Source organism: Cynocephalus volans, chromosome 12 (genome assembly GCF_027409185.1).
Source record: "Cynocephalus volans isolate mCynVol1 chromosome 12, mCynVol1.pri, whole genome shotgun sequence".
NCBI classification, from domain to species: domain Eukaryota; kingdom Metazoa; phylum Chordata; class Mammalia; order Dermoptera; family Cynocephalidae; genus Cynocephalus; species Cynocephalus volans.
Genome location: NC_084471.1, coordinates 93948335 through 93959945, shown reverse-complemented (window position 1 = coordinate 93959945; position 11611 = coordinate 93948335). Strand labels below are relative to the sequence as shown.

Genomic DNA, 11611 nt, shown 5'->3' with positions numbered 1-11611 from the left:
TTGGATTCGGTTTCCACAAATATCTATCTCTGCTTGGTCGAAGACAGTGCTGGGTGCTTTCACATCACTACCATGTAACAATGTGGTAGAATAAGTATTAATATCCTGATGTTTTGAAGAACAGTTAATACGGACCCATATTCTTCTGCATAACACTTAGTAAAGCAAATTCCTGCTGATGGTGAGAAGCTCAGCATATGAAACAGCACAAATTTCATCGCTGACCAAGACATAATCTTGAAAGTACATGTACTTCAGACTCGGAAATATTGCAAAGGAACTCAAGACCCAAGCATGTAAGTCCACATAGTAGAATCTTTTATAGGTATGGAGTCTAAATACAGTTTGAATGCAAATCAGTTTCATATGCACTCAAAAAAATGTCTGTATAATTACAGGGTGCCAAACCCAGTGCACAGCATCTAAGAACTAGCATCAGAATACAGGGACTAATTACTCTGTAGGATATTAAAGGGCACAAAGAGCCTGGCAATCTAATTCCTTCCCACTACAGTATGCAGTAGTGGGTGTCTAGAAGTTAAAACACTCTTAGATTTCACATTCCTTTTGTACTGCTAAATATCTGCCAACATATCTTATACAATCAGCCATATTTTAACAGCTTGTAAATTCTACTAATTAAAAACGATACAAGCAAGTTGAAAGAGCAGCCTCAGCAGCAGAAAGTGGCTGACAAGAATGCCACACTGAGTTGGGGACCTCTGAAGTTTCTGTCTGCTTTTTTCCACTACTCTGCTGTACATAGTTAAAAGTGAATTTGCTCAATATTTCTGTTTTTATAAGGAGTTATTTTGTCTTATGTTTAAAAAAAAGAAAAGATAAACATTGAATTTGGCTGTTTAATCGCCGTGTGTAGCTAACAGTGTGTCAGGCACTCTCAGTTGCTATCTCACGTACCAGACATAAACAAACAGAGAAGCAGGCTCAAGATTCTCACCCATTTTGGAAAACAGAGGAACACGTCGATAACCTGCAAAAAGAATCATATCTAATAAGAACAATACAAATAAATGAACCAGTGCTACCAAGAAAGAAGGTATCTTTACTAAGCGTACATTAAACACCATGACTGTCCAGGTATATTTCCATCTTGTATATTGATTTTCCACAAAAATTAAAGATTTGCAGTTCTATTCTGACTTCCCACGCTTCTCCTCCCTCAAAGTGCAGCATGCTCCATAACTAGCCACCACCCTTCTTCAGAAAGACCCTGTTTCCTAGATGCATCTCAAATGATGTTAGAAATGTAAACATGTTGAGGCGAGTTCACTGGGAGCACAGTATAAATCACCCTGGAAAGGTGACTCTGCAGCATAAAGACAGCCCTGAAGAGAGTCAGGAAAGGACAGTCCCAGGCTCCCAGGCTCCTTTCCTCAGGCAGGAAGAATGAGTCACTGCTCTCTCTTCTGTCTGATTACCATTCTTCATTACTTTATGCTAGTCGTGACCACTCCTCCCTGAACCAGAAGAACTCTGATCTATGAACTATGAACTGTGTAAGGAAATGCTTATTCATACTGTTTGTTTAAAAAATCTTCCTTGCAATCCTGTACCCCCACTCCACCTTCTATATGAGAACAGATTTCTGTTAAAAACTATGAGTCCATTCATAAAATTTCCTTTGCATCCTATTTTATAGATAGAGTTATTTGGCATACCCAAGCGTGTCTTTGCTAAAGACAAGTTGCATTTAAATGTTAGTCCCATCATCTTACCTTTTAGGAACATTACCTTTGTTCATGCATAGAAGTGGTAAAGTATATTGCCCGAGAAATTCATTTCCTGTTATTAAACTTTGATTTTCAACAACAAAACGAATCAATGCCAATTCTGGCACACGAATAATAAATGTGAATGTTTCATTCCATCTTGGACTAAAAGCTGAAATGGAAAGGAAAAGATACAAAGAATCATAGACACCATCTGTAGGGAAAAATAAACAATCCAGATCTCCAAAATTTTTCTTTTGGACAACAGCAACAATAATAATAGCTTGTGTTTTAGAGCACTTAAATTTTTAAAGCCCAATGAGAGAAATAATATTAACAATAACAATATGGGGTATTTACTATTGCTGGTCACTGTTCTAAGATAGATATCTCAATGTTTACATAGGGATCTCATTTATGGGATTATTACTCTCCCCATTTGGAGATGAGAAAACTGAGCCACAAGGTTGTTATGCTGCTTCCTAAGGGTTTCACATACTCAGCCATTAAGAGGTGGAGAAGTCAGAGCAGAAACTTTGAATCACTATGCAATATGACTGATGTGCTTAGTCATTTTCTTAACAAAGAAATCGAGACATGAAGAAGGTTAAGTAACATCATTTTTCTATACCAGGTCCTGTTATGGGAAGAGCTCCACACATAGTTGTTGGACTGGGAGCTGTTCTCAAGCCAGTTCTTGATCCTTCTTTCCACTAAGTGCTCATTTCAAAGCTCAAAGAGAATGACTAATTTCAATCTATAACAAAATAAATCACCTCAAACGACCAATCCTCTGCCAACCAAGAAATCCAAATTGTGTCACAATATGATTCAAATAATCCAAAACTTAAAGTATAATTTAATAGAATTAGGAAATTCATATTCAGATCAAATATTCACTCTACTTCATAAAGACTCAAAGGTGTGGAGAGAAATAAGATGTATTTTTCATGTAGAAAGGCAATGCTACACTTGCAATGTCAATAGCTTTTGGTTTTTGAGTTACATTTCCAGAAGTATTGATGAATTTGTGACTAGTTATACTATATCTATTTTTTCTGTGATGCACCTGCGGTCATGAGTGCACATTTACCAGATGGTAATCTAGGATGCGGTCTATGCCCATGGAAACAGTAAGCTAATTGGCCCATGCTAGAATAATGGCCATATTACTTTGATTGAGAAAAGAAATAATTCCATAGGGTATAGGGGCAGATTTAAATTCAATTCTTTACAGATACTGCAAAATGCCTGCAGAAAGTTCTTAGTCTTATTTCCTCCAATCTTACTTCATTACACCTGCCCTTTCTGCCTCCCTCCCTCCCTCTCTCTGTACCTCTCTCTCTCTCTCTCTCTCTCTCTCTCTCTCTCTCTGTGTGTGTGTGTGTGTGTGTGTGTGTGTGTCACACACACACAATCAGGTATTAATTATAGGAGAAAGTCATAACTTTTAGTAGTCAAAGTAAAAAAAAAGAAATAAAAAGTAAACCAAGATACCAAATTTGATAGAGATGAATATAGTTTTCCAGACATGATCAAAACTGAAGAATTACTTTCACACCTTGTCCAGTCGTGATCCTTTTCATCCCAGACTGACATATCTTTAATCAAACTACGATTAACCTAGTAGCTAAGCTACCTTAAAATCCCTCTTGTCCAGCTATCTAGACTTTTACTTCTGTACAGTTTCTCACACACATCCCCCACTCCTTCTCTGATGCCACAGCCTTCTTCACAACCTGACTTCTACATTCTCTCACCATTGAAATCATATCCTGACTCTACTTTGTATTTCTCCTTTCCCTCATACACTTCTTCCTACCTAATCTGCAATAACAATTCCCCTAAAGTTCAGCTCTGTTAGTGTTACATCCCTCTCTAAAAGTCTTAATTTTATCCATTTTCTAGAGAAAAGAAAGTTTCTAACTTAGCATGTCTTTCAAGATTTTCCCTGACCTTCCCCAATGTAACTTTCTCATTTTATCTCACGTGAGCCTTTCTTAAACACCCTATATTCTACTCACCTTGGGCTTCTTGGATGTTTGTAATGTGTCTTCTTCATATTTTAGTACTTATATTATTCATTCTGCCTTAAATGCCCTTGTCCCCAATCTCTGTAAAATATTCTACTCAGTCTCCAGGAACCATCTCCAAATGTGCCCTTTCCACTTCAGTCCTTTGCACTCTCCTTGAAGCACTAACAACTCTATATCATAATAGTTTTACTTGTATCTCAAGTCTCATACTCAACTATAAACTCTCTGCAATGGAGTTAAGTGGGATGTACCTAACAATGCATTTAATAAACAGAGATTTTGAGTCTCTTGATGCTTAGCATCAGGCTTTTAGCATAGCAGGGGCTAAGTAAACTTTGGTAAACCAAATTGGATTTCTGCAGGTTTATTCTGGTAAAACTCAGCAATGTAATTAAAACTTTAAAATCATAGTACTATAAGGCGTGCACTGAATAAATTAAAGTTTTATGCATTTTGCCATGAAGATTCAAGTAGAGGGTGATGGTAACAAGTGATGGATTACTGTCAGTTTTCTGATGATTCTGACTAAGGGTCAATTCCAGAAACCTGTCCTTTTCTAATTTCCATAGTTATTTCAACCTCAGAGAATAAATGACAAGGCCAGTACTGTGCTACATAAAATGTCATGAGATGCCGGAATGCTGAAAATCTTACTAAAGTCATTCCTTCCAATCCTACACTTCCCTCCAGCAAAAATGACTGAATTATGAATCCAAATATTGTATCAGTAGGTTTCTATGGCATTCCTAGACTTTTGATCTAAAATAATTCAAGCAGTGAGGTAAAAATGTGTAATATGCTGTGTCAGAACAATCACAAGCTTTTTAACACAGAGGCTAAGAAGCTAAGTAGATTTGCAGCTGTCAAAATGTCTTTCTTAATTGAGTGATATGAAGGAAAACATTAAAAAGAGGTAAAAGTTGCTTAAAAAGTAATAATTTTGCAGGTGAGATTAAATTTTTGAATCCATATTCTGAAAATATACCTAAACAACATACTCATTATCAAATTGTTTTTGCTGCATATGACATTTTGGTAATCTTGAATATAATGCAAAACCATTGCTTGATGAATAATAAATATGTATAAAAACTCTACCAGTATATAATTTGTAAGCTTTCCAACAAGAAGTCTAATAGAATTTCAATAAGATATATTAGGGCTCACCATTTTTTTTAATTACACGTGTCTGCTGTTTCATTTGATCATTCGGAACACCAAAAACTTCTATAATGACTAGTGTGTCAGCTTTGTTAGATGATGAGTTATTAAGAGGCAACTGGATACCACTGATGAGCTACACAAATACACATGGATACAAGAGTTTAGCAAAATACTAAACTGCATCCCATCATTTTAATTTCAAAATGAAATTATGTATTCCAAAAAAGTTGGTAGATTCTAAGTCAGTTCTCGCAAAAACTGAAGCTGTAATATAATAAAAATTTTTAACTTTAAGTCATATCCTCAAGCATCAGTAGATAATTACCAAGAACGTGGCTAAATCATTCCGTTTTATTGAAATGTGATTAGAGTGAAATCTATGATATTCAATGTTTATGATTCATTAACATATTTTCACTTTAAAAGCAATTAGGCTCACCTTTTACCATGATTCTGGCTAAGTTACTCTGATAAGATGTACTATTTTCAAATTTATATTATATGTGTATAGCAAAAAGTTAAAAGCAGTATGAATGTCACTTCTCAAATGTAAAAAAAAGTGCGCCACATAATTTCTCATGATAACATTTTCTGATGGTAGAATTTATGTTTGAATAATTTATGAAATTTTACATTATCTATTCTTGTCTATATTACCATGATAAGAAACGTGAGTCTGACAAAATCAATTTTCTCATATGTACGTTAGAGACTGGGTATCAAAGGAATGCTTAACAAAGTAATTAATAATCGTTGTACTTAGCCTTTTACTAGGCAAGCTAATTGTTGAAGCAAAAATTTATTTTACTTTAAGAAACAAAGTGAACACAAAAAACTATATTTGAAAGATACTATTTTAGGGTAGGAAATAGAAAATAAAAGCTTAAAAATGCACTTGTAAAAATTGAGGTATAATTTCAATATCTAAAGATTATTTAAAGACAAACAAATGAATAATTAAATATGATTTTTAAAAAGGAAGGAAGGAAAGGAGGAAGGAAGGAGGTAGAGAGGAGAGAAAAGAAAAACTGCTAATATACAATTTTTCCTTTCCTACATCCACACGTTATTGCATTAATTAGAAACCAAAGTAACCACACAAAGTATTTAACAATCAGTAGAGTGGGCATCAATCAATCAACATAATTAGACATCGGAGTAATTAGAAAGAACATTGGCCTTAGACATCCCGTACACTAATACCAAATATCATTGCATACCAGCTAAATATCAGCTCTTACCAAAATGGAGAAGGTTCAGCTTTGGTGCACCTCATGCCAAAGAAAACGTTTTCTAATTTTAAAAAACATAACTGAATAAGAGAACTGAAAATACATTTAGAGAGTATTGGTCAAATAATTTGCAAACTTTAATTCACAAAGCGTTTACAGAAGCCACTGAAGAGAAAGAAAAGTCAAACATAAAACCCTCAGTGGTCAACCGGAGCAGCTCTGCTCTCTTCCAGTGGCCTTATGCATAAGATTTTGAATTTAGAAAGTGGTTTCATGGTTTTTATAAGTTTGAAAATAACTGACTTAGTCCAAAACTCTGCTTGTAGATGACGAGGAATAAGCCAGAAATGTTCAATGTCTTCATCACAGACATAAGAAAGCTAATAGTAAAATTTGACCCTCTGAGTCCCAAGTCATGCCCACCACAATTTGTGCAAGTTGTAAAGTAATCACAAATCTCCCTAGAATGATCAAACCAAGAGAGAAAGACCCATGACAGCAGCCTCTTAGGAGAATCCTTAACTGTGTCTGTTTCCTTCCATGCCACTTACAGCTCAACACGAGTCTCCTCGGAATACAAACATGTGGCATTTGTAAGAATCTGTGCACACTAGCTACCTTCCACCTTCACTTTCACGATAAAAGAGCACTTATAGAATTAAAAGATAATACGAATCTTTCTATGAATTTTTTAAAGTACCTTCGTTTGTTCTCTTTACAATTCTCAACAAGAAAAAGAAGTCATTCATTCAATTAGCTATGTGTATTGAACATGTGCTTTGCATCAGGCACTGTGAATAAGGATTGAATAAAACACAGTTCTTATCCTTAAGGAGTCCTTGGACAAGTGGAGGAGAAAGACAAGCAACAAGTAAATAAATGTGATACATGCCATAATATGTGCATGCAAAGGGCATTATGGGAAAACTACAAAAAGAAGCACAATGAACCCAGCCTAGGAAAATGCTTCAAAAAAGACATGATTACTAAGTCTAGAAAAATGAATCAGAATGCAATACACGGGTAAAGGATGGAAGAATAGCCCCATCAGAGGAAACACCATATGTAGTGTCATCATGGACAGAGAAGGATCCTAGTTCTTTACGGTTATAGAATAAAGTACAAGGCTAGAAGCAGGGAGAGGCAGGACTAGAGAAGTGGACTGAGATCTGACTTTGAAAGCAATCAGGAGACACAGATAAATAATAGGCAGGCATGATAAGGCCAGCATTGTAGCAAAATTTCTCTGGTCGACTTGTGGAGGATGGATCAGGGATACTGAGACAGTATCTCTTTACAACCTGAAAACCCCTGAAGAGGCCAAAAGAGTAGACCTGATGTCAGGAAGTAAATTCCTGAAACAGGATAGCAGCAAAAAAGGGAGACCAAGGGAATGAATAAGGAAAACATTCAGGAGTAGAATCAGCAAAACTTAAAGATGGATTGGATATGGGAAGTGAAGGAGATATGGAAGATTAGAATAGCTCTCAATTTTCTAATTGAATCTAAATGGAAAAAGAGTGCCATTCATTGACATTTAAATAAAATTGTAGAAGCTGATTTGACTAGCAAGAGAAGTTTAGGTTTTAACATTTTAAGTTGAGCACAGTGGTGATTAAATAAATAATAATACTAAGTAGGCTATAAAAATATGCCTTTCGATTCCAAAAATAAAGTCAGAATAAAGATGTGAGTATTGTTGGTGGTTAAATCATGACTATTTGTATTAAAAAACCCAAGAGAATTTTTAGTTTGAGATGAAAGTTAAGAAAAAGCTTTAGGCAACATAAATATTTTAGTGGCAGGTAGAGAAAGAGGAACCCACAAAATAAAAGTAAAAAAGAATCATTTGAGAGGTAAGGGGAACAGGAGACAGTATGGACCCAGAAGCAGAGAAGGGAGATTTGTATGGAGTAGGAAGGGATCTTAAAAGTGGCTAATTTGCCCCTTCTTCTCACAAGATCAACTATAAAAATATACATAAAGAATGCCAATGTAATAATAACATTATAAAGAAAGCTCAAAGGTCAATACTTTGCCAGATCTTAGAAAGATTGTGAACCAATCAATTTTTGGCTGAGTCCAGTGGTGTAGACAATTTCTACGTATCCACTATATGCTCCTACTTTTGAAACATAAATCACTGTTTCCTGCAAAGGCCAGTATCATTTCAGTCCCGTTCATCTTTGCTGTATTTTCTTTCTATGTTGACTTCTCGAAAAACAACTCTCAAACCTGCTATAGGGCAAACATGTCCCTCAAAGGTTCGTGTATTGGAAACTTGACCCCCCATCATAACAGCATTAAAAGAGTGGGAAATCCAATTATGGTATTTAAAAGGTGGGGCCTTTAAGAGGTGATTAAATTGTGGAGACTGTGCCTTTATGAATGGGATGATCCATTCATGTAGTAATGGGCATGGTTCTGATGGCTTTATAAGGAAGGTAAGTGAGCAGGTTAGCTCTCTCCTGCTCAGCCATTTGCCATGTGACACCTTGGTTGCCACAGGACCCTGTAGAGAGTTCCCAGCCAAAAGAAGCCTCTCACCAGATGCGTTCCCTGGACTTTGGACTACCCAGGCTCTAAAACTGTAAGAAATAAATTTCATTTCTTTATTAACTACCCAGTTTCAGATATTCTGTTATAAGCAACAGAAACAGACTAGTACACCTTCCATTCCCAGCTGGGATTAAATGGCTAGGGTCTGAAGTGGATGAGAGTAGTCTCCTAAACCCTGTGTGCTGCGATGTGGAGGAAGGAGCACAGACAGGAAGAGTCGTGGAAGAAGCACACTGGGGGCTCTGGCCTTTTGTGCACTCTGACAGCCAGATAACGGGGAGCAGCAGAGTGTTCATGATCCAGCAAAACTTCACCAAGTAATAACATGAGGCACAATAGACCTGGCCAGGGACAGCAGTATATGTATTTATCAGAATTCCAGAACAGGATCTGAGATGGTTCACCTGGTTCTAGGAGCAACTAGTTAAATACAAAGAGGGAACAAAGACACCATACCCACCCTATTTGTTTGGAAAAAACAGGTACAAATACAATCTAAAACAGGATTGCTTATAACTAAGTGCAGAGAAAAAGCAACTAGAGGTTTTTCAAAAAATTCGGTGACAGTAAAAAGAGAAAATAAACAGCACTTAGGTTATAGGAAAATAAGAAAGAAGTTTTGAACAGTCTTTACTAATAGAAACAATAAATTTTAGGCAACTGCTTTTGCTATCAGTGAAATTACACAGGATGCAATAAAACAAAAGATGAAAGATGAAATAATAAGACATGAGTATGGGGAAGGTTGCTGGATAGGATACAGACAGAAATAAAAAGGAAGCAATAGGAGGTAAACAGTTGGGGGAAAAACTAATAACACAGGAAAAAATTTCACATCTACATCAAAATCAGTAAAGAACAAAATAATCAAATATAGGCTTTGAATCATCAACATAGAGAACAAATGATAAAAGCTCTCCTAAAATGCATAAGAAAAGGGAATGTGATAAAGTTGACACAAATCAGAAGACATGGAGGACAGAAATTAGAGAAAAGTATATGAATATTCTTTATTTCTAAGTAATCAAATAATATTAGGACATAAGGGGGCAAAAAAAATCCTGAACTACAAAAGCCTAATTCTGGACATTGATGAAATGAAAACAGCTCCTAGAATTTCCTGGTAAAATCCTTTAATGTTAAGGGGAGGCAGCACACTCACAAGGTAATTAGTGGGCTGAACTCCAACCTCTTTATCACATTAAGTGGCTAAATACAGTGGAATAATATAAATAGACCTTTGAGAGGAGAAGGTTTTAACCTTAATATTTCTATTGATAGGCAGGTAATCATTCATATGAAAATGCAACAGAAAGACATTTTTCAGATATGGAAGAATGCTGAAATATCACCGAACTATAATATGAAAAGATTAATAGAAATTTAAAAGGCAGTAAAGCAAGTCAATAGCATTCAAAATATTAATGTACACTGTCTAGTTTATATAACAACCAAAAAAGTTTTTAAATGAGTTATTAATCTTACCCTTATTGTAAGTGTTACTGGATCACTGTCTTCTATTGCTTTCCTTGGGTTAAAGTTTGATTTACTATCTATTAGGAATTGTGGTTTCAAAAGATATCCAGAACTACCGTTATCCAAAAATTTTCCGTTTTGCAGGTCCATAGGCAGACCAGGGGTCTGGAAATTTAAGGCCACTGTGAAACAGAAGTATTTTAACATTGTCAGGAAATATAGGGTACAGTTAAAGAAACACAGTTAAATAATTTACTGAAATCAAATCATGGATTATATATTTTCAGATGTTCTAAGAGCAAGCATCATTCCTCCTGCAATGTCTATATTAATATGTGTTAGTGAATTGCAAAGTATAATCTGTAAATTATTATATAGCTTCGAGTAAAGAAATTAAAATGGCACATGATATAGATTACAGAATAGCAATGTACATGTCAGGTAACATTCAAAAGATACGAGAATAAAGAAAATTAGTACATTAACTGAGGGAAGTAAAGACACCAACTATATCACAAACTTTCCGGTCCAAGAGGCGCTTTTGTTACTTGAGGACAAAGTGAGAAGCAGGCAGAGTATTAATTGTTAAAATACAGAAGTACCTCAATACAGGCTGGTAAGCAGCCACTGTATGCAATACTGCCCTATACTTCCCAACACCCACAATTCCCACCTGGCCCAGTCTCCCCCTCTCCTCAAGCCTATGTGCCTTGCCACAATCCAGTGTAAGAAGGGTTAACAGCTGGCACTTTCTGACTGGTTAGTGACCAGTGCTGTTCAGTTCGGAATAGTAGAGTCTGGTAAGGACAAACAACAAAGCTGAGCAATCCCATTTGCTTTTCAATGCTATGAATGTAGATGCTCGTGTAAAGTACTGTATACGTGATAGAGATCATTTGATTTTAGGAGGTCTTGAGCATATCTTTCAAGCTAACAAATTTGATCTTCAATCAAATTCAATTTTGATCTTCAGTCCTCTTATATCCATTTTGGTTTCCTTGCCCCTTTTTTTCACCACACATGTCCCATACGAACTTCTCATGAGTTTAACCTCCATGCCCCCAGCCCTCACCTAGATCCATCCTCTTCAGCCCATCCAGGAGTGACTTCAACTCTTGAAACCAATGATTCACCACTAATGCCTGACCTCCTCACCCCCAGGGCCAAAAAATCTTTATATGAAGCTTTTTTCATGAATTTTTCATTAATTCATAAAATGAATTTATTTTATCTTACTCTTGCAGACAATTCAATATCCTATATAACGTACCCATTTGACAACCTATATTCCAAAATTCTTGAGGATTAAAATTAGAAGAGTCTGCTCTTGCTGCTTTCGGATATATTCTGGTAATGAACTTCCTGGTGTGAAGAATAAACTCATCGACTAAAAAAAAAATTATTAAAACATTAT

At 35.8% G+C, this 11611-nt stretch overlaps 1 protein-coding gene across 1 annotated transcript in view; it reads right to left on the bottom strand.

Annotated features, from left to right (window-relative positions):
• Positions 1–905: 905 nt before the first annotated feature.
• Positions 906–11611, bottom strand: part of PLCZ1 (phospholipase C zeta 1) — a 53877-nt gene continuing 43171 nt past the window's right edge. Inside the window, exons 9-13 of the mRNA XM_063076256.1 lie at positions 11468–11584; positions 10207–10379; positions 4934–5063; positions 1753–1902; positions 906–991 (exon numbers count right to left, since the gene is read on the bottom strand). Of these exons, the coding sequence (XP_062932326.1) occupies positions 906–991; positions 1753–1902; positions 4934–5063; positions 10207–10379; positions 11468–11584 (656 nt within the window). The remainder of the gene's footprint in view (positions 992–1752; positions 1903–4933; positions 5064–10206; positions 10380–11467; positions 11585–11611) is intronic.